The following is a 25,970-nucleotide window of genomic DNA, read 5'->3' as shown; positions in this document are numbered from 1 at the left end:
TTTTTCAATAGCATCTTTTTTGTCAGATCACGCGTGAGTCTTGTAAAGCTCTCATGTTATTTTTGTTATTTTTTGAATTAAAGAGCTGCTTACAAAAAACAACGGAGGCGCTCTAAAACTTTTTCTAAATCAGATAAAGTTGAGTTGCGCACAGAAATTAGAAGAAGCGCCACAGTAGATAACCTAACAAAGTTTGTAGGTGCAGTTATGCATTATTTTTTTCTTTCAAAAATTAACATTTCTGATCGCCACGTAAAAAAAGTACTTCAAAAATCTTCTGTTATTTTTTTTTTGCTTTCTCTCTATTCTTACTCACCAAATGGTTATAAATTTCGTAGCTGTAAATGTCATCATGTTTTCAATAGTGTTCGGAAATTTCGCGGCTGTAGTTTTTTAAGTTTATGACAATTGTAAATTCATTTATTTGGTAAAATTATTGTTTTTTAGTTTTCGTGTTGTATTTTTCTGTAAGAATTTGGCAACTGTTATGCAACGTGCTTATATTCTGAAAATGTCTTTATCTTTTTTTTGTTATATGCTGAAATTTTATTTCTATGATTTCTTTATTATATTTTCTTTTATGCTGTGATATAAAAAATGTCTATTATGTATTTCATAAATGTTGAATATGGAAGCCATTACTCGTTATGTTATATACGCAATACAAATTTCCTATTAAATTTCAATAGTTTAAAACATTTCCTTCTGTAATTCCATTAGCTAAAAGTAATTGTAATATAAATATTTTTATTTTTACGAACTCGATTTGTAACTGTTTTCATACAAAATTGTAAATGTTGCGTTTTATATTTTTAGATATATTTTTCATAATTTTTCGTCGTTTTTTTAACGGTTCTCAAAGCATATGAAGGTTCTGTAAAAAGATTTTTTTATTAATAATATTCATTTCGTTTATTATTATTTATTTCTTATATTTTGTTACATTTTTCTTTAAATTTTTTATAATTTTTTACAATTTTTATTAAATTTTTTATAATTTTTTTTTAATTCTTTTATAATTTTTCCATTTTGTTAATTTCATTTATTATTTATTATTTTCTTATATTTTTAAATTTTACTTTGAATTTTTCTTAAATTTTTTTTTACTTTTTCTTATAATTTAATTTTTTTTATTTTTTAAATATTTTTTCCATTTTTGTTAAATTTTCTACATTTCAATCTTCATCCGTCTGCAATTTGGAACTCTCAATTACGTAACTACATACCTACAATTCACTATCAAACGTACAAAATGTAACAAATTTGATTGTTTTCTACTGCGATCGTTTGCTGTTTTTAAATTCCTAAGAAATGTGGGTAAAAAAAAAGAATCAAAACAAAGTAGATTTTAAAATGACATATACTTTCACAAACATTTTTGTAGTTTATTTTAAAATCTACTTTATTTTGTTAATTGTCGGAACATTATTATTAAAGCTCTTTTAATAAACTCTATGGTATTTAAATTTTTGATTGATTTTTCAAAATTTTCTTTAACTGCTATTTAGATTCGGTTTGCAGGAATGCTTGTTACTTAAAGCTATCGGGTTTATCTAACCACAAGTTCATATAATAGAAATATTTCTAATAGTTTTATAGTATCTGTAGTTGAAATAATTTTTTGATTTTATGTATTAGTAAGAAGTATATTTTTATTAACGCAAATTTTTTTGAATTTCGATTAGAAAAAAGTCCGAAAAACGACTTGTAAAGTATGGAATTTAATTGTGTAATAATAAATGAGAAAAACGATGCATACATTTTTTATTAAATAATATTTTACAAGTTTCTTTTTAAGTTTCTAAATTCAATATGAACCTAAATTTTGAATATGAAACCAAAACTAAAGCGTTCCATTTAGAGATAATGTAATTTCGGCTATTAATGTTAGAAATGAACTTCTTCTCAATAATCACTCGAAGAAAACAATATTTATTAAGTTTAACAAGGCAACAAAAGTTCCTGATGTCAATGATACTTTTATTTACTTTAGTTAGGTTAACAACCACACTTGAGGGAAATAACCTTTTATTTACCTTTAGCCAATTCACCGACCCTTTCCTGAGGTTCTGCAAGTGACAACTTGAAGTAATGGCTTCAGGTTAATGTAACCGTCACCTCCGTCCTGTGAAAACCTTGCCAGTTCTTCAAGTACGTTCTATGCTACGACGACATTACGTTGGTGGTACAAGCTGAGTTGATTTAAAACCAGACTAGTGCCATGGTCCTGACTCTGAAGGCATACTGCCATATGTTTTCGTGTCAATCCCGTTTGTGGTTTCACTGCAATGTATAAGGCGCGTTCCAAAGTAAGAAGGACTTAAAAAAAAAAAACAGAAAAAAATGGTTTTTTCGGCAAAATCAATTTATTTGATTAAAAATAGTCTCCTTCTGCTTCGGCTTTTGGCTCGATCCAAAAGCATGTCGAACGAGTGTTTTAGCTCGTTGGCCGGTATGACCGCCAGTATGCCGGTGCAAGCCTTTTGAATAGCCTCTATGCCTGCAAAACGCTCTCCTTTCATGGGCAAATGCATTTTTCCGAAAAGGAAGAAGTCGCACGGTGCCATATCAAGTGAATTCGGGAAGTGGTTAATGGTTAAAATGTGATTTTTGGTCAAATAATCGTCCTTCGTATATTGGATTCTGAGCAATTTTTGGTCGTCAGTCAATTTGTGCCGAACAGACCGCGCACACACCTTTCGTAAGCCCATATGTTCGGTCAAAAAGCGATAAATCGATGTTTTGGAGATGTTCAATTCCATTTCCATGAATTTCAATGATTATTTCGGCTGAGTTTTGATGAATTCACGCACAGTTTTGATGGAGTTTCTGGTGATCACGAATTTTGATTAGCCCACATGTTAATCGTCATTTATGTGCTCACGACCACTTTGAAAACGTTGAAACCACTCGTGCACTCTGCTACGGGATGGGCAATCATCGCCATAAACTTGTTTCATCCAGCGAAACGTTTCGGTAAAAGTTTTAACAATTTTAAAACAAAATTTAGTGCTGGCTCTTTGATCGAAGTTCATTTTCGCACCGATAACACAAACATACTGACACTTAAAACGCAATAACTTAACTTTCAATTAATGAAATGGCATGAAATTCTCACTGGACCATCGACAAAGATAGCAGATTCTAACGCACCAGTTGACATATAGATGGCGCCACCAGTGGGCGCTAGATTAAAAAATTCCCGTTTACTTTAGAACGCACCTTGTATAGATAACCACAGGAACCGAAAATGCAACTGTACGCTCGAGTGGAGATGGTGGCTTGAAATGGGAACCCGTGCAACATGAACAATGAAAAAATGAAAACAACAAACGATAACAAAAACCAAAAAATACACACGGACGACGAATTGAATGCATTAAGAAGCAAAGCAGGATTCTGCACTCGCCGCCCCAGGTGGAAAATGTGAAGGCAAACCACTTCCCCAATGCCTGAATCAGAGGATGCAAACGGGAAAACATTTAATTGGACCCCGGCTACCGACCGAAGCTCGAAAAATGCCCTTCATTGTTGAAATGATTTCGGCCTTCTAAATCTAAAAATAAATATTGAATTCGCTGAAAAAAATTAAAAAGTTACAAAAAAACTTTAATTGTAAAGAGAACTGTACGTATATTAGAGCAGATCGATCTACAGGGAGCCAGAAAAATTAAAAAACGCATATGCGAAAAGAGTTCTATGGATAATTCTGAGCAACATCGCGCCATGATAACCGACTACTTGATGCCTACAATTGAAGCTTGTGATCTCGGCGACATATGGTTTCAACAAGACGGCGCCACTTCCCGCACATCGCACCAATCAATGGATTTATTGAGAGAACACTTCGGTGAGTAGATTATTTCACGCTTTGGGCCGCTCGATTGGCAACCAAGATCATGTGTTGACAGCATCGTTGTATTTTTTCCTGTGGGAATATGTAAAGTTTAAAGTCTATGCGGACAATTCCGCTTCAATTATGGTCTTGGAGCAAAACATCTCGCTTGTCATTCGCCAGTTGGCAGTCGAAATGATCGTATCGTGATCATGGAAAACTGAACTCAACGGATGGATCATCTGAGACATAGCAACGGCCAACATTTGAAAGAGATAAGCTTCAAAAATAAATTCCATTTAATGTTCTTCGTAATGTTAATAAACATTCTCCACTAAATTTTAAGTTTTTGTGTTTTTTCGTTTAAAAATACAGAACCTCGAAATGGATCACACTTTATATACAGAACATGCAACAAATTTGACTTACTTATCGCCTAGTGATCACTCAAGAAAATTTGAAAGTTTGAGAAAAATGTCTTTAAAGATAAACTAGCTGTTAAAAGTTAAACTGATGGGACAGATTGAACTGAGCAAATACACTTTAGAAGCATGTAACTCAAAAGCTACTTGTTATATTGATTTAAAGTGTTAGCATATTATTTCTAAAAGTGTATACTATCGGAAAATGTAAAAAGAAAACAATTTTGTTTTTAATTTCACATCAGATCTTCGCCTTCAATTCAGTTTTGCCCATGAATCCCGTATGATTGTGCGTTGAAAACATACAAAAAATACCAAATTATACACCAAGTAAATAAAAAGCCAATTTTTTTGTGTAAAACTATATATATATATGTATGTAAGCATATATTTTGTGATATTGTCAGCTTAAAATTAAATTAAATACAAAAAATCTTGAATACAAATAGTTAAAATTGTGAACTTATTGCATAATGCTTTTAACGTAAATAATTTTTTTCTCTTATAAAAAGTATGTATATGTATGTATGTGTGTAGTTATATGCGTGGTTTTAGAAATAAATATATCCAAATGCTATACATACATACAAACGCATCAATTATCAACAACAAAATCATTTGAAATAGAAGGAAAAAACAGGAAATAGAAACATACAAAATAAGTGTCTTAACAAAAGGCCGCACGAACGAACATAACATACAACAACATATCTATATGTTTGCGTTTTTATATGCTCTTTTTTGTTTATGTGTGGAGTTTATGCGTAAATGCAACTTATATAATATATCATATAATATTTTATTTTATAAAATTGTATGCAAACATTTGCAATGCACTGTGCTGGCTTTATGCGCGTTTTTTGCTTGCTGGGACAAGACAGGACAACTGTTTTATCTGTAGGTAATTGTTGCTAATTTTTCGTGATGACATAAAATTTTTGTTTTTTTCAACTATTTCTCCTAAATTTTTGATTTTTTCGAATTCTTATAGATCTTTTGAAATTATGTACCTTTAGCTATTCAAAACTTTTAACAGAAATCCGTCCATATTTTAAGTATTTTGAAGTGATTTAAATATTCGTAGACCACATTTGCAAAATTTTGTTTTTTTTTTTTTGAAATATTATCAAATTTTAAATATATATTCGAAAAGTATATGTGTAATTATATTCAAATATATATTTTGTAATTTTTAATTTCCTTTGGCAACTTTTGCAAAATATTATGATGTTTTTTGTAATTTATTTGACTAATATATTGTTGAAAAATGCAAGCCTATTACGTTTACCGAGGAAAAATATTATTTTTTTTTTTAATTTCGTAAAAAATTATTAATAAAATAAAAATTAAATAAAAGTTGAGCGCTGGTTGAAAATCCGAAAATCGAGTTACAGAATATAAAAAATCCGAATTCGAGTAAATTGATTTTCGAATCTAGTTACAGAATAGGCCCCCTGCTCTCATTAGCAAAAAATCATAATGTCATGATAAAAAAAAATACTTATTATTTGCACAAAATTTGAAAATGATTATGAAAAATATGACATTGACAAAAAATTTGATTTTAATAAAGAAAAGTGATTTCGATTAAAAAGTATGATACTGATAAAAGTATGCTTTTGACAATAAAAAAATAAGATGTTGATAAAAATATGATTTCTATTAAAAAAATGATTCGGTTGAAAGAAATATGTTACGCGTATTGATAAAAAAAATTTTAATTGTGAAAAAACGTCAAATATTTTTAGAACTGGAGTTGAGAACAAAATTACCAAACAGAAAACTAATTAAAAAAATGTTGAGTCTAATTACTGATTTACAAAATACATACATATGTACATATATGTATAATACATGTAATATGGTAACAAAACAATAATTTTAGAAAAATTAAAAAAATAATAACAAATTAAATAAAATATTAAAAGGTTTTGAATATTACACATACATACATCATAATTTTAACTTAAATTTAGATTTTTGGGTGACAAGTTTATTTAAAAAATGTAAACAAAATTAAAGTTTGGAATAAAAACCGAAATTAAATTAAAACAATTAGAATAAATATAATAGAAGAACTTTAATATAAAATTTTAGTTTCAAGAAATTTAATTTTGGTATAAAAAATTTAAATAAAATTAAATTTAAAAATGTAAAATTTTAACTCAAAATTTTAGAACAAAAAATTTAAACGAATCGACACTAAATTCCGAATTTTAGAATATGTGACCTGGTCTACGAAAAGGGAGCTAGCGTGCGAAAACTAGTTTTCTGGGAAAAGCTGTTAAAAATAATCGTCAGTTTCTCGTTATCTCATTAATTGTTCTCCTTTTTTTTTACACCTAAGCCCCCTTTCCGTAGACCAGGTCACATATAATTAAAAAAAACTTTGTTTTCAATTAAAAAAAAAACATAAAATTTTAGAATACAAAATTTTAACATAAATTAAAAAATTTGAAGAATTTTAATTTCAAATTTAAGTTTACAAATTTTAGAAAGAATTAAGTTTTGCAACAAACAAAAAACTAAATTAAAACTTTTTTAATTAAAATTAAACATTTAGAATAATAGTTTTACAGTAAATTTTAACAATTTAAATTTATTGAAAAATTGCTAGAAAAAATAATTAAAAGAAATTTGTTTTACATAACAATTTTAAATTTAAAAAAAAAAAAGATTTTTAAGTAAAAAACATAGAAAAACTTTAATTTAAAATTTTAAATAAAATATTTGAAGAATTGTTATTACAAATTAAAGAATAAAATATTAAATTTTTGATTAAAAGGTAAATTATAAAGTTAAGTAAAAGTTTGAAGAAATTTAATTTTAAATTTCGGAAAAAAAATGATATTACATTTTTAAATAAAAAAATTAAAAGGATTTTAATTACAAATTTTAGAAAAAAAATAGTTCTACAACAAAAACCATTAAATAAAAAAAAAAAATTATTAAATTTCAAGCTTTTAAGTTAAATGAAAGAAATTTTAATTTATGGTTTGCTCAGAAATCATAAATTAATATTTTTCAGTGACTGTATTTTAAGTTCTGACATCATAATTTCTTACAAGAAAGCCGCAGGAAATAGAAAATTTAACTTATTGACTATACATTTTTATGGAAAATTTCAATTTTATTTGTTTAAATTAAGAAAAAATTATTTATTAACTGTTTTCCTCTTTTCCAGCACATTTCGCACGCAAATACATACATATATAATTTTTTGGGATTCGGGTGTTTAACTTATCTTTATATAGTACATACAAAAAAGTAAGTATATGTAAGTATGTATGTAGGTATGTTATTTTTGTATACTCAAATGGGCATAACTACAGTGTACTCAAGTTTTCCAGCATACTTTCATACTTTTACAATTGCTATATAAATTGTTACGCCAAAAATTGTCACTTTCAAAACTTAAACTACATTTTAGTTTTATAATATGTATATACGTATGTATGTATTTTTATTTATATTTCTAAGCATTCATTACACATTTTGCATTTTTACATATAAAAAGTAGAATTAATGCTTAACTAACGATTTTTAAAAATAATTTAACACAACTAATATGCATATAATGTATAGTAAATATGTATGTATGTATATAGCGAAATGCTTATTATGTCTCATTATCATCATTTTTCATCATTTTAACTGCATACAATTACTGCATTGCCACACCAACCGCTAACGGCTATTTTTACACAAAATGCATAAATTTCTGATAATCATTCAATGTCTTATTTGTTTCTTTGGATAATTTTTAATAATTAGCATAGTTAAAAAAAAATCAATAATTGTTTAAAATAATATTATAATCATGCATACACAAGTTTTAACATTTATAAATTAAATTTATTTAAAGTTTTTGTTGTTGTTGTTTTTCATAAAATTGTATTTCATGTTTCTTAGCGAATAATTTATAAAAGAAAATTTTTCAGTTAACGAAAAAAAAAATTGCATACAATGTTTAATATTAATTTAGTACATAGTAAATGTCAAGTTTTATATTTATAATATAGCAAATATTTATTATAATATTTTTTAGCGGCGCCGAAAAATTTCTTTACTTATTTTCATGTAAATTTTGAATTTTTTTAAATTTATTTTTAGCTTTGTCATCGTAAATTTGGCTAGAAAGAAATGTGGTTTAAATGTTTTTCATGTATTTGGCTTGCAATTTTGCATACAACAGCTGCACAGACATACATGAGTATATACATATGTATGTATATATGTGTACATATTTTTTTTTTGTTATTTTACACTTTTGCTGCATTATTTATGTTGTAAAAATACAATTAATTTGTTTTTGTTTCATTTTAAGGTTATTATTTGCCACGATACACATACATATGCCCATCTATACATATATACGTTTATTTATTAAGTTTTGTTTATATGTATATATAAATTATTTTGAATTTTAGTTATATTTGTTGCATAAATGCTTTCTTCTTCCATACTTTACTGCATGTGTGTATGTGTGTGTGTGTGTATGCTTGTGATATTGGGGGAAATCTGTCTGCCCACTTCTTTTTAATATGCTGTTGTACAGTTATGTGTTCTATAAATACAAAATTGTTTGAGTTTCCACATATTTTGCATGCGTTTACTCGTTTTAAGAGTTCTGAGAGCGTGACTCGAACATCGCCGTCATATCACGTATGGAGAATTGTGGTGAGATTTTCTCACGGCTGCAAAGAGAAAAGTTCATTTCAGTTAGTCAAAAGAATGAATTTCTGGAAATATTTTGTTAATAATATATATGCTACTGTGGGCAAAAATAGCAAGACTTTTTTATTTAAATTTGGTCGCAATATTTTTTTTTTTCTAGGTTGACAGTTGTCAGTGTCATCTGTGCCAAATGTCTCATCAAAATAATTGTTTATATTTAAAATACGCTTGTCATTCTGAAGCACAGAAAGTGCATTTGGTGATTTTTATGATGAGTGAAATTATTGAACAAAGAAGTTCCATTAAATTTTGGGTGCGGAATCAAATTTATTGATGCCGAAATGTTCAGAGTGTTGGAAAAGGCCTTCGGCGGCAATTGTTTGTCGCAAGCAAGCGGTTTTGATTGATACAAATTATTCAAAGAGGGTCGAAAGGACGACCATCAACATCAACTGGTTTTCAGCCTGTCAATTAAATAAAGAAATTGGTGATTGAGAATTGACGATTAACAGTTAAAGATACTGGCATCGTTGGGATGTCGGAAGGATCGATGAAAATAAATTATTAGGACTAATAAAGTGAAATCACTCAATTTGTTCGAAAAACAGCGTCGTGTTAAGGTCTGTGAAACAACGCTTTACGACTACCAAGATGACATGAAACGGCGAAGTTTCTTAGATCTATGCTAACGGCATGCATGCATGCAGATCAGAAATGGGTTTAATAGTGGACATGCCAAAAACAGGAGGTAGTGGGACGTCAAACGATGGCAACACGGCTAGACACTTTTTTAATAATGCTGGTTTGGCTTCTCAAATAACGGGCGTTGACGAAGAGCTCATACTAAGATGTGCAGCATTACTGCAAGCTATGTCATCAGGATATAAAATAAACGCGGACAAATTTAAGCAATTCGCACTTGAAACTGCTAAAGGGCTTGTAGAGGAGTACCCTTGGTTCTATCTTCCACCTTCAGTTCACAAGACTCTAGTGCATGGTTCCGAAGTCATCGAGAGTGCAATAATATCCAATGGAGAACTATCAGAGGAAGCTGCGGAAGCCAAAAACAAGGATATTAAGAGGTATAGGCTTCAACATACGAGGAAAACTTCTCGAATTGCAACAAATACGGATTTACTAAATATGTTATTGTTGAGCTTAGATCCATTTATTACAGGTCAACGAAAATTGCCATGCAAAAAGAAAAGCGCATTTTGACAACGTCCTTATCTTTCTTCCAAATTAATAAAATTTTATTTGAACTGTAAAAAATAAATTGTTTAATTTTATAAAATTAAATGGCACATCCGTTTTCCTTTCTATTTATTAATAATAAATGCGGGAATTGGAACAAAATTTATCACATGCTCAGGTATTTTAACGTTAGAATTATATATGTAGAATATGAAAAGTGGGCGTTATACAATTGCGATTTTTTCAGAATATCGTACTTGCATGAACAGAAATATGCTGTGTATATTGCAGGTCAGTATCTCTATTCTAACTATTTTTGTCGCTATCCTCCATACAAATGGAACCACTGTGCGGCACGTCGAAGGCGAAAAAAATCACGTCAGAGCGGGTAAAAAGTCGAGGTTATGTTGACAGTTTTCTGCTATTATCGAGTTGTGGTGCACACAACCGGCCAAACTGTCAACAAAGAATACTATTTCAGTGTTATGTGTAGTCTGCGAGAAGCTATTCGTAAAATAGGCTGGAATTGTGAGCAGACAACTCTTGTTTTGTGTACCACGATAATGCACATTCGTATACTGCATTGAATATCCGGGAGTTTTTCGCCAAAATTCCAATCAATATCCTGCCGCAACTCAGTTTTTTTTGCCATTTCGTAATAATAATCAAATGTATTACCAAAATGCTGGTAAGATGACCTTCCCGATTTGGACGAGAAAATTTTGCTCAGCGATGAAGCTCCCTCCTGATTAAATGAGCACTTTACGACACATCAATGTGTTTGATCTGATGATAATCTAGAAGACATTGCTGAGGCAAGAAGTGACTGTTTTGTATGCTCTATGAGCAGAGGAATCATTAGTTCATATTCCTGCAAAAAAACAGCCAGTCAATTAGGAACACTATAGAGCCATAATCATTGCCTTTTTCGTGCCTAAATTAGACGATCTGGACGACCTTTGGTTCCAACAAGATGGTGACATATGCCATACAGCCAACGACACAATAGAAATCAAAAACGGAAACATTTGGTGAGCTTCCTTATGACAACGTTAAGCGAAACGGTGGGTCGACGCAAACGGGTGCCAGCCTGATTTGATGGTCAGGATGGTTTTTGTTGTGATTGACAGAGAATCACTTACCATGAGCGAACCTGTGCGGTTAACAATCGAACCATCTGAAGGAATCAATCAATCAGAGGAGACTAGCTTTCAGCAATATGGGAAGAATTGTGTAACATCAGGACAAAGCCAGGTTATACATATGAATAGCGACTCGTGAGAAACTCTGAGAGCTTGATTTCATCCACAATCAATCAAACTTTTTATGAAAAGTCAGTACATAGAAAATTTCTTAAAACCTGAGTCATTTTGATAATGACAGTAATATAATTTTTACTCCGACTGACTAGGTCCCAATACCACTTATATTAACATTAAGATCCGAAAAAATTAATCGTATCATAGTAGATTAAAATGGAAAATTAAGTTTACTATTTAATAGGGTGTACCAAAGTGAGGTTAGTTCGATATGTTATACTCGTATTAAAGCCACATTTACTTACGTTGACGTTAGACTTTGCCGACTGGTCGACAAGGCTGCGTGACTGCCAATACCGCTGGAGCTATTATTCGTACCGCCACTTGTCCCCTCACTGCGGCTATTGCGTTCTCGAGCTGCTGCCGTTGACGCTATCGGGGCCGCTATGCCGTTGGCATACTCAAAACTTTTCCGCTCGAATTTCTGTACTGTTGCGCGTGCCGAGAACTCTTCCTGTGCTGCGCTAGTTTTCTTAGCGTAGTTTACATTACCCAAAGACGAAGTTGTGTTGGCTGTGATGTCGTTTGTAGTGCTGTTGTTGGTAGCATTCGCATTCGTATTGGAATTTTTGCTAGCCACAACCGTCGCCGTTGTTATTGTATTCCCATCACAATTTTGATTTTTCTCATCGGAAATGCTGCGCACGCGTGGAGCATGCAAAGTGCTTTCCGAGCCCGCCAGCAAACGTGCGCGACCCAGTAGCTCTTTAACATTTTCGTTCTCCTGCTGTAGAGCGCGCATATCACCGCGTGATTTCGATTTGACACGCAACGATTCGGCGCCATTAAATTTGTCGTCGTCCTTATGTGATGGCGTGTGCAGATCGGTTTTCGAACGCGACTTGAAGTTCGTCGTATCGCCGCGATACTTTTGCGTCAATTGCTGACGACGTTCCTCTTTGATTTTATCAATACGTTCGCGGTCCAGCTTCACGCCAGACAACACTTTTAAGCTGCTAGTCGACAAATTCAAATTCGAGTTGCTCAGATCGCTGGCGCTGGCATTTATAGCGGCGGCGGTTGAGTTACCCGTAGCCGCTGCTTGCTGCGCTGTCGAGTTAACGTTGTTCTGTATAAGCGATATGCGATTCTCTGTGGTTGGCGTGATCTTTAGTTCGGCTGTTTCGTAATCGTTTTCTAATGCGGCATCCACCACCGCATGGTTGTAACTCTTCTCGTGCTTGAATGCAGCCGGCGACGCTGCCTTTTCATTCTTCGACAAACAAATCTCTTCGGTAATTGGTATGCCGGGCAGCCGCTTTGGCGGGTTTAACGTTTTCGGACGCGTAAAGTCGAAACTTTTGCGTCGATTCGTTACCTCTGCCAGTTCGGGCAGCTGTTGAGTGCTGCGCGTGTTCAACTCTTGCAAATGTTTCGAACCGAATTCGCGCACGAATGCGTTCTCATCCAGCGAACGCGTTATTTGTTGTGATTTCGTCAGTTTCTGTTTGGGGTTTACAGTCTCCTTTGTTGTTACCGTCTGTTCGGTATTCGAGCTGAGACTCGTTTGCGAGGTTTTCAGTTCGGCATTCACAACACCTGTGTGCTTTTTAATCGAACTGCGGAAGCTGAAGTCGAAGGCAGGTAGTTGCTCGACAGGCGAACTCTCGAACTTTGTAGCCAGCTCTTTAACGCTAAAGTTTGAAGGCGACTTGCGCGCTGAGTTTTCGACAATACCGGCGCTAAGCGGCGGTTCAAGTTCTAGCTCTTGCGCGTTAACATTAGCAAGCTCTACACATTCTGCTTTCACAATATCTGTGTCGGTTTTGATGCTATCCAAACTGTCCAATTCTAATTTGTCTGATGGATCAGCTTCTCTTACTTCACCTTTCAATTGTTCACCTAATAAATTTTCATAAACACTTTTCGGTTTGCGCAATTCCACATTTTCATAGAGCAAACCCTCATCTTCTTGCTCGGCGTCGTCTTCCAAACTGTCTAACAGATTTTTCTCGCCACACATCGGCACATCTGGCCGACATGCCTTGCTAGTTGTCTTTTCATTTAGGAGCGGTACATTTTCGTAAGCACTAAAGTCCTGCATATCATTCTCATTGGTCTCTTTCAGACATTCGAGCGTCACAGCACTCTTACGTTCGTCGTTTAATAGCTGATTTACCTCGGTCACAGAATTTCTAAAGAATCGCACCTGCTCATAAACGGTATTCTCATCGAAGCTCGTCTCTAGCAGCGGTCCCTTGGCAGCAGCCTTCGTCTTGTCGCGCATCACAGCGTAACCTTTAGTTGGCAATTCTTCGCGTGGACTACGCATATTATACGTAATGCTAATTGTAGCACGTATCGGGCTTGTGGGACCGCCTAACGGTGGCGGCTTCTGTGCACCCAACAACGGTGAGGCCATATTGCTCGGCGTATTCTCGTATTCTTCATACGCTGGCGACTCCGCTTCGGTTTCAATCAACGAATGCATGCTCGACTGACGTTGCAAATTCTGATAGCCGAATTCACTGGGCGTCACCGATTGACTAGTATTGTCTGTAAAATTCGAATTATTCGGCGATGGAATGAGTTGTTGTGCTAATTCTCGTTGTCGATTGTAGGGCAATGTGGACGCATGTCCAGCACCACCATTGCCAACACCATCCACACCGTCGATGGTCATCTTGGTGGTCAGTGGTTGTAGATCGAGTGAGAGCTCGCGTTTAAGTGCGTGCATATCGCGACGTTCGGGATGCGATGCGTTCGTGATGTTCGAGTGTGATGTGAACTATGTGGGGGGAAAGTAAGTGAGTGATATAACAAGATAATTGAAGATAATATATATGTCTATAGAAATAGTTATTCCTAGAAGTTGTTAATCTCAAATACGATTATGTTGTTATAATTTATTTTTCATTTTAGGTATCAGAAGTCTTCATTTTTTGATAATAAAAATTCGTACGTAATCTTTCATGGGACGGTGTTAATGGAGGAGTGAAATGCGTTCGCAATTACAGAACTTCCCTTTATAATTCAGAAATGCCCTTAAAGGTCCCTTAATCTCAAGTAACCAGTATATGTACCAGACTAGCTCAGTAGATCTTGGTTGTAGAGTGACTCGGCTAGTTTCTTGACTTGCAAATTCTGTCAGACAGTTGAAATTTGGTTGGCACCAAGTTCCACTGCAGTAGATTCTGGAAGACCTGGATTTTCACGTAGTTCGTAATCTTTGAAAACAGATGTCTGGCAGATTGCGAATAACTCCATTTTTCCCACTATATGGATGACTCAAACGTAATCTCAAAACATTGAGAGCAGTTTGAAGCGAAACCTGATATTAAGAAGTAGAATCTAAAGGAAACAAAACGTGAGCAGTAAAAAATTATTTAGGGACTATTTTATGTTGTTCAACATAAACACTTTAGTACCTCGAAGATCATAATTCATTGGTTTGTTTGAAAATTATTCGACGAGAAATACAGACCACAGATGATCTCACCTAACCTTAAACAATATCATAAAATGTTAGCTGCGTTTTTCAAAAAAAAAAAATTAAACCTAACTTTTCCACACTACCACACTTTTTCTTATATGGAGTATCTAAAAATTTCTTACATTGCTGCCGAGACTTTCGTGTGATGTGCCCAAACAACTGCCAGTGTCGACGCCCAACAATAATGGTTGCTGCTGTTGGTGTGAGGATGCGCCCGAGAGTTGTGATAAGCCCGACATTGCAGAGGTAGCCATTAGCGGTTCCAAATCATATTGTGGTGTATTGACAGCCGAACTATTCTCGGAGCTGGTCTCACCCACCAACAACGAGTAGCGTGGACTCTGCATTGGTGAGGAAGGTGTAACGGAAATTTTCGAACGTTCCATTTCGGATTTGGCATCTTTGGTTATTTCATTGGTACTATTGCGTAATAGTAACGTATTCAGTGCCTCATTGGCATTGCAGTAGCTGTTGCGATTCTTCGGACGCATCAAATCGGGCAGATTCTTGGGCGCATGTGTATGATTGTTGTAGTTTGTGTTTCTGTGAAGTTGGAGTTACGAAAAATTAGTAAAAAAAAATAACAACCAATTATTGGACATGAGCCCTCACCTGCCATAAGGTACTTGTGTTATGCTCTCCAGCTCACGTTTGGCGCAAAGCTCATCCTCGAATTGCATGCGGGATGCGGCATCTTTTGCAGAGAAGCGACGTTCATTGCTCACCCCGGAGCCGGGATAACTGAAACGTTCTTTGAATGAATCCTGATCTTTGCGCTTGGCGCCCAACTGCACTGTGGGGTAACTGTAGCGTGTGCTGATAATGCTGCCACCTGCTGCGGCTGCTGCTGCCGCGCCAGCGCTTGTCTTCTTCTCACCACCACCTTTGGCAGCAATGCTGTACTTTTTTTCAAATTGTATCGCCTTAGCACTGACGGCATCTTGCGATTTGTTTGTACTCTCTGTCGAGCCGTACAGCGAGTTTTTGGAGAGCGCTGACTTGGGTGGCGCATGTACTTGCACGCTAGCATAAAGCGTCTGTGGATTGGCTATGGTGTGCTCAGGTGTGCTGCAATCAATGAACTGTATATCGGACAATTGATCCTCGAGCTTGTAACGTTTGCAGCAGCTTTCGTCACTAGAGAGATGTGCGTGATGCTCATGGCAGACCGACTCGTTGCCAGCTGCGTCTAACAATGTACCGCTCGGCATAACTGCTGCGCCGCCGTGGCCGCCCTGTTGTGCCCAATTATTCGCCAAAGCGGAAGCTGCGCTTGGTGAAAGATGCAAATTGAGACGTGGCTGCTTTTTGGGACTCGGATTAACGCTGTTTGTCTGACTGGAAAACTCCTCGGGACGCGCGCGCAATATGCGGCGTGAAGCTGCGCCAGAAGATGGTGGTATATTTTCCTTGCCGACACGTGGTGAGCTCACTAACGACTCACTTTCGGAGAAGATGCGCATCTCAGGCTCTTCACGATCGAAATTCAAACCCAATTCGGAGAGCTCGCGTGACGGACAAGTTGTCACATGTCCACGTTGTGGTGACTGCAGCAAATCAAAGTAGGAATCATGCGAAACCGAACGTGAGTGTCCAGCAGTGCGCAGACTGTCGATGGAGTTGGAACGTACACAAACTTCCATCGGCTTGCCGACCACGTCGTCACGTCGACTGCTCGTCTCGAATAGTTCAATCGATTTCGGTTTTTCTTGCTTGTGCAGCGCCTTACCCACTTTACCGGCATTTGTGATTATCAAGTCGGCTTCTGCAAATGTGACTTGCGTGTGACTGCCGTCCTTCTGACGCGCTGGCGGCACAACATTACTAGCAACTGCAGTTGACGCGGCACCAGTCTTCAAATCGTGTGCGCCGTTGCTGATTGGTCGTTGATTACGTGTAAAGAGCGATTTCCATGAATGTGTTTTCCGCTTCTGCCAGCTGCGTGGCACCGACAGCACTGTATGATATTTATCAGGTAGACTAGATGGTCCACCGCCGACCTCAATGTATGAGCCAATATTTGCAGCATTGCTGGATACCATATTTATAGGCATCGTAGTCTTCATATCGAGCCCATCAATACGTGAGTGACGCTCCTGTGCCTCCTCTAAACTAATCAACTTAGGACCGCCAGTGCTAAGACTTTTCGGACGCTCCATATAGGTAAGCGATTGATCGTGTTCGCGCTGTTCCACTAACAAGCTCTCACAATCCGTTAACGAATCGAGACGCGTCTCGTTGGCTTGTGCCGCGCCAGCTGTGGCAATGTAGCTAAGACGCACATTCATATCATCGAAGGCGTCGAAAATATTGTGACAATTACGTATCAGGTACTCAGTGACGACAGCTTGTACGCCAACGCCGCGTAGCGCTGCCACACCACCGGACTCGAGCGCTGGTGAGCGCAGTAGATTGGGAGCCCAAACTATAGCCAGATTCTTGTCATTCATGCTGGTGCGTGCAGAGTGTTGTGAGATGCGATTTAGATGCTCCGCTAAGTATTTCAATGTGCTGCGGGGAGGAAAGAGTAAAAGTATGTTGACGGTTGGTCAAAATCCACTAACTTTTAAGTATTCCTACAATATCGAGCGCTCTCTACTTACCGATAATGCGGTGGCGGCAACTTCAGTACAGTCTCCTTCATCAGCCGAAGTCGTTCGTTCGACTCGCTCTTCTCTTGTATGGCCTCAACAAAGTTGTCATACAACTGGTATGTGCACAAAGGATTCGGTAATTCTCGGAAGTACATTTTCAGCAACGAACTAACCGCGTGTATGTCTTGTTTCATCTCCGGATTACCCAAATCTGGTATACGCTCTTCGTCGAAAGCGCGTCGCAACTTTTGTATATTCGACGTAATACCCGAAAGCCGATAGATACCATCGACTATACCATATTCTTCAATGAATTCCGCGCAACATTTCAATACCATTGGTATCTCCTGCCCGCTGTTGAGTAAATGCTCTGATAGATCACACGAGAAGACGCGTTCCCGATAGATGCCGCTCTGCTTGAGGCGACGACGTGATGGCCGCGATAAGATGAACGAACGAAAGAATGCAATGAGTTTGCCATGTTTACGCAAAACCGGTTTCGTTGGCGAGACATCCAATTGCCCGACTAATGGCGCTGGCATGGGAAAATGACGCGGCACCTTATCACCGATTGTAGCCACGCACGATTGCGGAAAGAAACCAACTTCGTATTGTGATTTTTGTAAATGTGATTTCTTGCCACGCCACCAAATCGATTCAGCCGGACTAGGCATATCAATAACGGAGATCATATCACCCACTTCAATAGAGATTTCATCGGATGCTTGCGCCTGATAGCGACGCACACCATAAGCGGCTCCCACTGCGGGTGTATTTATCGTACGCATTGTATCACCATCGGCTAGCGGTAAACGACGTCCCTTATTGTCCAATTGCAACCAAGTGAGTATAGTGCCGCATGTTAACGAATCGGAGGCGATCTTTGAGAAACGCTCCAAATACTTTGCGACCGCATATTCGACATCTTCCTCACTCTTGAAATCCAACTCTTCCAAATTCTTCAGACCGCTTATTTTGCGATCATACACGCAGCGATGCAACATCTCGTCCAACATCTGCATATTGTCAAAGGAACGTTTCACTAGAAACGGATCACAGCTGTGCGGGAAAACTTTTATGATGAACCAACAATTCGCTGGCGAGAAGGAACGGTAGGATGAGGGACCGGTACCGCTGTTGCTGAGCGCCTGTCCCAGTTGACTGCCGGCAATATCGCCGCCAATCGATTGTGATGCTATGCTGCTGTTCAGCAATTCGGATTTATCGTCCATTAGACGCACCGAAAATGCGCCCAACTGCACGCGTTCATAGTGGAAGTGTGCGCATTCTTCGAGTTTCGGAAAGCGACAGGATTTCTGAAATTAGAGACAGAAACAAATTGCAATTAGTTTGCGGGCAAGGAAATAAAAAGTTTAGAAACGTGTAGAGTATTGGAAATCAAGAAAAATGTTTGAGCGGTATTCACATAGAAGTTGCTGAAGCATTTAGTCAAAGAATTTCCAATATTTCAAAATATTCGAGTGCAGCAGCTTCTTAATAGTTAACAGAAACAAATATGAAGGCTAACTGTATTTGGGCAGGCAAAACTTTATTGAATCACTTCTAGAGCTTACGGATTTCCAACGATTTGAACTGAGTCATCATGGCAAAGAAATTTTTCAAAGGCCTTATCTTCGTTAGGGGGCAAACCACACATTATTATGAGAATTGAAGATCTCTAGTAGAATTCGGAGGAACAGAGGCTTGGCTGTCATTTATTACAATCATCGTTAATTTCGGAGTCTCGCTGATCTCAGCTCTTGAGTATAAGGCAAGCACCAGGAAAATATAATTGTCATGGTTATACAGGTGTGTACAAGCGGACTAATAGTTGTCCTACTGAGCTACTTGTCCTTAGCAAAGTTCATCTTGCCGCATTTTAACAAATTTCGAGTTTTTATTGGTCACTGTGCATTAGGAATTTATGCGGTAAGGTTAAAAATCTTGTCGGATGCGAGTTGTCAAAGTTGTATAAAGGAGGGCGAGGTGGAATAATCCCGGCACTTTCTCCTCCATTGTCCAGCCTTTGCAAGACTGAGATTGAAACATCTCGTCAGTCTTACCTTCGGTGAGCCAGGAGACACAGAAGAAACTGGCATTAGTCGACTCATCAAATTTATGAAAAGCTTTGTCATGGGCTTTACTCAGTGTCATAGAAAGGACATTGGAATGATAAATTTTATTTTATTTTAACAGGAGAGCCTAGCACTCTGTTCCCTGTACATCCATTAGATCCATTAGAATACATAATTCTTTCTTATAAATATTAAAAATCTTGAGGTGCATCATCAAAAAGTAAGCAAACATTGCAAGGCTACTTGTAATAGATGAAAGAGAGCAGAACATTTTGTAAGCTCTACTGAAATATTTTGTATCTTACGAATGCAAAAAAGAAGAATACTTCAAAAAATTAATCCTAAAAAAGGAGAGAGATGGCAAATTTATAATAAAAACGCGCCAATTCCCTGCGGCAATGTACAGTTTTTTTTTAATATTGAAAGTTATGTGAGCGATAAACAAAATGGAATGAAATGATGACTATTTGCTTTTAAATGAAAATGTGAAGGTGTTAGCAGGATGAAAATTAAAGTTCAAGAGGGTATCGTATGGTAGATTATATACTCTTCCGTTTTCTATCTAACAGTCTGAATTTATTTGTATTGTTATCTATTGCACTGTACAAAACTGAGCTGCTGAGTGTTAGATCAAACCAATTTTTCTCTTTACAGATTGAATCCAAAGTAAAGAAGTAAATTCTCAGTTCTCCGAAGGTAGTCTTCAAACTTGAAATATTTGCTTACGAAGTTCAGAATTACTCTTATTTATAAACATTATTATAAATTAAAGTGTATATCATCTTTCATCCAAGTATAAGCACTTTTTTCAATAGCCTTTTTTTTGGCAGATCACGCGTGAGTCGTGTCAAGCTGTCATGATATTTTTGTTTAGTGTTGTTTGAAATTTCATCATGGAAAAATTTACGCCTGAACAACCTTTACAAAGCGTTCAACTTTATTACGAAAATTCACGTTCTATAAAGAATGTGTTTCGCTCAACGGATGATCAACATAATCGTCTCTGAGAGTATTATTCTTAACACCATCACCCAGCTTAAGACCCGAATAGACTACATCTAGCACGTGAAAATATTAATGCCATAGCTGAGAGTGTACACGATGACCGTGGAAAGTCAATACGTTGCCGTTCGTAGCAACTCGGACTGACGTATGGAACGACTGGACGCATTTCGCTTCGAGATCTTTTATTGAATGCGTACAAAAACGACTTGTGCAAGAACTGAAGTCACTCGACCTTCCCAAGTGACATCGCTTCGCTCTATGGTCTCTTGAAAAGTTCCAAGAAGATCCGACCAAATTGTGTTCAGAGATGAGGCGCATTTCTGACTCAATGGGTATGTTATCAAGCTGCATTTGGGACGAAGACCAAACTGAAGAGATTCAAGAACTGCCATTCAGAAAAAATAACAGTTGGTGTGGTTTGGGGACCTTGGAATCATAGGTTAAAATTTCTTCAAAAATGGTGCCGGTGAGAACGTAACCGTCAAGGGCGACCGCTATCGCGCATTATAACCGTCTATTTGATGCCTGAAATTGTGATCTCGACGACATTTGGTTTCAACAAGACTGCGACACTTTTCCCATATCGCATCAATGACTCGACTTATTGGGAGAACACTTCGATGAGCAGATAATATCACGTTTTGGGCCGATCGATTGGCCGCCAAGATCTTGTGATATCACACCGTTAAACATTTTCCTGTGGGATATGAAAAGTCTATAGACTATGCGGACAAATCCGCTTCGATGCAGGATTTGGAGACGTAGCCGTGGTCAACATTTCGAAAAGATAATCTTCAGAAGATAAATGCCAAAGAATGTTCTTTCGAATGATAATAAACATTCCCCATTAGATTTGACATATCGGAGTTTATTCTTTAAACAAGTGTGGAACCTTGAAATAGATGAACAATACCATAACTTTGGTTAACGTTGTTTCGTGTTCATAATAATATCAAGCTAATATCTCGGATATGAAAGCACAAAAATTATGAGAGAAAAACATTTATTTGCTTGTAATAAATTCCTACATGTTGCAGCAGCAACATACAATGCTGTAATTCTTATGAAAACCGCTTGCTTTGTGGTTACGGTGCTACTGCTCACATTTTTACTGGCTCAACGCAAATATTTTTGTATATACATACATACATGTGTATGTGTGGTTGCTCCACAAAGCTGTGCTAAATATGTAGGTGAGTCTGTAGGCAAAGGCATGTGTGTTGCACATCCACAACTGACAGTTACTTTCAACACACATTTCGCCTTGACTGACCTAATTCACAGTGAGTTGCGTAAGTACCGGTACGACGAGTGCCGCTTTGGTAGTTATTTTATTTATTTTCTTTTTTCACTCTCTTGTGCTTTTTGGCTTGTTACTGAGAGAATTAATTTTCCTCCACACCACAAACTTTTGCAATTTTCTCTTTTTTTTGTTTTTGCTGCAGGGATTTTTATGTTGTCACAACAATTTGTGGTGTATTTGGTGCTGTGGTGGAGCAGGCGAAGGCATACGCGCGCCGAGAGGCACCAGCTGAGCAGCAAAGCTGCAGATTTGCCAACCAAGCAACATGCGGCAAATATAGTGGATAAACAACAGAAATGGTAGCAAACAGAAAAAAAAAGGAAAAAAAAGAAATATAAAAGAATAGCAAATAAAACAACAAAAACTAATAATAAATACTTTGAAAGCGCAGGCAAAAGCATAAAAGTGCTACAAAGCTTCCTTTGCGGCGGCTCCAATGTTCCGGCGCTGTGGCAATGGCTGCTTTCCTGTCGCCGCTGACGCCTTTGACGCAACTGAGATGCCTGTGCGGGGGAGAAATCAACACAAAACGCACACACCCATACATGTATAAACAACAACAACTACAAACCCACTTTTTTAGCAGCAGCATCAAAAGCAAGGCGGCGAGTAAAATTGACAGTTACAAAAGTAGGACGATTAGTGGGTGTATGTGTGTGTCGCTTTCGGTGATGAGGCGCACAAACAAAGCAAAAACAAAAAACAAAAAAAAAAATACTAATAAAAAACAGAAAAAAGAAGCTCCACATTTAACTTTTTTTGGGCGTTGCCGCTCGTAATTGACTAACCAACTGTCCTTTTTATTGTGGCATGCCACATGGAAGCGTGCAGCAGCACATACGCGCCAGTATAAAAAATTACTTAAATATTTGTATATAAGTATATCTCGAGATTTTGTTACTGCTAACGGTACTAAAAAGCGTAACAAGAAACACAAACATGTATGTATATAAATATATTTATATGTATGTAGGTATGTATGTATATGCGTTAATTGCGTGCGCAAACACAGCAAGCTAACCAACTCCTACGCGCTCCCACGGGCTGATTACACATTTTTGTAATTCCTGTGCAAAAATGAAAACAAAGTAAGTAAAAAAATAAAAAAGGATTCGGTTTCTTTGGGTGTGTCTGTCAAGAGTGTCTCGTGTGGGCGCCAGGACTTTGTTGCTCGCGAGTAAATATAAATTGCGTAATTTTGTATTGTTGTGTACGCTGTGCAGACATTGAAATTAGGTTGAGCAGATTTTTTACTTTTTTTACATTGACAGCTGCTGAAATGGTTAACCTAATTTTTAGGTTATGTTGAACTTTTTGTGGATTTGTAGGTAGAATGTGGCGCAAAGTGATGGCTATGCTTAAATTACTTGAAAAAATAAGAAATATGTTAACTACGGCTGCAGCGAAGCTATAATACCACTCACAGGTGTATTTCTAATGGCAAACATATAATGTGCAACTGAAGTTGAAACGGCAAGTGACCATCGGTTTGCATCCAACGGAAAATGGTTTGCTATTTTTTTCTGGCCACCTTGATTCATATGTATAAACTGCCTCCATATTGAATTTAGCTTACTTAATAAGGATAGAAGATGTTTATCTTGATTTTGTTCAATCAATTTGTATGACAGCTATATGCTAGAGTGGCCTGATTTAAACCATTTCTTCAGAGATAGTATATTTGTCTTGGACAATAATCTATACCGAGTTAAGTAAAGATATATTGTCAAACAAAACAGCTTTTCATACAAGGCCTTTAATTTGAACGGTCAGTTTGTTCGGCAGCTCTATGCTATATTCATCCGATGTGAATAATTTCTTCGGATATTGTAGCAAATCTTCGGATAATAACGCATGCCATATTTGGTGAAGATATCTTTTCAAATAAAAAAGTTTTCCATACAAGCATTTGATTTTGATCGGTCAGTTTGTATGACAGCTATATGCTATAGTGATCAGATCTGAATAATTTCTTCGGATATTATAGCAAAGCTTCGGATAATAATTCACGCCAAATTTGGTGAAGATATCTTTTTTAATAAAAAAGTTTCCCATACAAGCATTTGATTTTGTTCAATCAATTTGTATGACAGCTATATGCTAGAGTGATCTGATTTAAACCATTTCTTCAGAGATAGTATATTTATTTTGGACAATAATCTATACCAAATTAAGTGAAGATATATTATCAAACAAAACAGCTTTTCATACAAGACCTTTAATTTGAACGGTCAGTTTGTATGGCAGCTATATGCTATAGTCATCCGATTTGAATAATTTCTTCGGATATTGTAGCAAAGCTTCGGATAATAATTTACGTCAAATTTGGTGAAGATATCTTTTCGAATAAAAAAGTTTTCCATACAAGCATTTGGTTTTGATCGGTCAGTTTGTATGACGGCTGTATGTTATAGTTGTCCGATTTCGGTGGTTCCGACAAATAAGCAGCTTTTTGGAGAAAAGGGGACGTATGGAAAATTTCAGACCGATATCTTATAAATTGAAGAGCTAGTTCACGTATATAGAAACGCACTGAAAAATATGGCTAACTCAGCTCAGCTCGTAATGCTGCCAATTTTTATATGTATCTATATAGCGACTCCAACTTTTCCTTCTAGGAACCCCTGTTCGATCATAAAAACACACAACTTCCTACAAAACTTGCTATGTAGATTCATATATTATTGCACATATTCTATTATTTGTTTACAATTCACAAAGATTTGGACTCCACGACGTATGAGTGACGTGGCATGCGAGTGATGGACAATACATATGTAAATGATATCAAATAAAAGCATAATAATTGTACAATTGCTTATATATATTAATTGTATATATAAATATATATAATTACATATGTATGGGTATGTATGTACATGCTGTGCTTCATTAGTGATGTCATCACTAAAGACGCTGACGATCAGTCAAGTTACTCCGGCTATTTAAGGCAAATGATGTCATGGATTTCTTAAAAAGAAGGAACTGGTGAGTTGGTCACAAGCGCTATATAAATATATTTTTATTTAGGCATCTATATATATGAGTACAAATATATACATAAGTATGATACACCTAAAACACTATTAAAGGCAATCACAGAATTGTGAGTGCTTGTGATTTTTCATTTTGTTGTGCTGACAACTTTCTACAGTTGTCCGAAGCTACTTTGTACGCAAGCCATAATCCTTCATCTTTAGTGTATTTGCCAGCGGCATATATAAAATTTTTGTATGTACATATGTATATCGCACAGCTGCGTACAAGTTTCGCTTAAAAGGAAACCTAATTTGATTTGCAGCAATATTTGCCTTGTCCATTAACTTGACAGCCTTGGGGAAGGTCAATCAAAACAGGAGATAGCAAAACGTATACGCAACTTGTAAGTAACTAAGTTTGTGTGAGTATGTGTGTATAAGTACAGCACAGCCATAAATATACATATGTATATGAAGGTATGTTTAGGTAAGTCCGAAATGGCGTAGAATGGCAGACAAGAAAAGTGCAAATTATGTTAACTTTCAGCCATGTTGCCAAAAGTATGTAGGTATATTGGGTTTTGCAATGGGGATGATATGATTTCTAAGTGTCGTGCTGTCATGATCTGTAGTTTTTTATCATTATATTCGGTAATATTTTCAATTTGAAAAGATATGCGCAAGAACAGCGTTTACTAATTACTAATTTTTATTATCAAAATAATCGCTCTCCAGTTGCAACTTTTCATGCGCTTTTGCCATTTTATGGTCGTAATAATCATCCACCCGTGTTTGCTTTTCGTCAATTTGTTGAAAATTTCGAGCTTACATTTTCTTTACATAATCTTCAACAGCCAATAAGGCAAAGTACCGCTCGAAGGAATAAAAATATTGCTGCCGTTCGGGCAAGTGTTGCTGATGATCACAATTTGTCGATATCAAGACGTTCTCAAGAATTACAACTGTCTCAAATGACAACCTGGCAGAGTTTGAGAAAGGATTTAGGCTTTGATACATAAACGTCGTGAGTTTACTATGGAATAACTTGAAAAAGATAGCGTTTTTTGTACGTAGAAATTACACAGCTGGCAAGAACTTATGCCGGTCGACCTTTTCAAGCGACACTTTGCTTTAT

General features: G+C 36.2%; 1 protein-coding gene across 2 annotated transcripts in view; it reads right to left on the bottom strand.

The window, feature by feature from the left end:
• Positions 1–8,620: 8,620 nt before the first annotated feature.
• LOC120767737 (GTPase-activating protein CdGAPr) overlaps positions 8,621–25,970 on the bottom strand; it is a 211,516-nt gene continuing 194,166 nt past the window's right edge. For both annotated transcript variants that reach the window (XM_040093946.1, XM_040093947.1), the window contains 5 exons: positions 17,484–18,790; positions 15,493–17,391; positions 15,003–15,423; positions 11,693–14,175; positions 8,621–8,954 (listed from right to left, as the gene is read on the bottom strand). In XM_040093946.1, coding sequence (XP_039949880.1) covers positions 8,879–8,954; positions 11,693–14,175; positions 15,003–15,423; positions 15,493–17,391; positions 17,484–18,790 — 6,186 coding nt within the window. In that variant the 3' untranslated portion in view covers positions 8,621–8,878. The remainder of the gene's footprint in view (positions 8,955–11,692; positions 14,176–15,002; positions 15,424–15,492; positions 17,392–17,483; positions 18,791–25,970) is intronic.

This window comes from Bactrocera tryoni, chromosome 2 (genome assembly GCF_016617805.1).
Source record: "Bactrocera tryoni isolate S06 chromosome 2, CSIRO_BtryS06_freeze2, whole genome shotgun sequence".
NCBI classification, from domain to species: domain Eukaryota; kingdom Metazoa; phylum Arthropoda; class Insecta; order Diptera; family Tephritidae; genus Bactrocera; species Bactrocera tryoni.
Note: the sequence above shows the minus strand (reverse complement) of the source record. Positions and strands in the feature narration are given on the sequence as shown.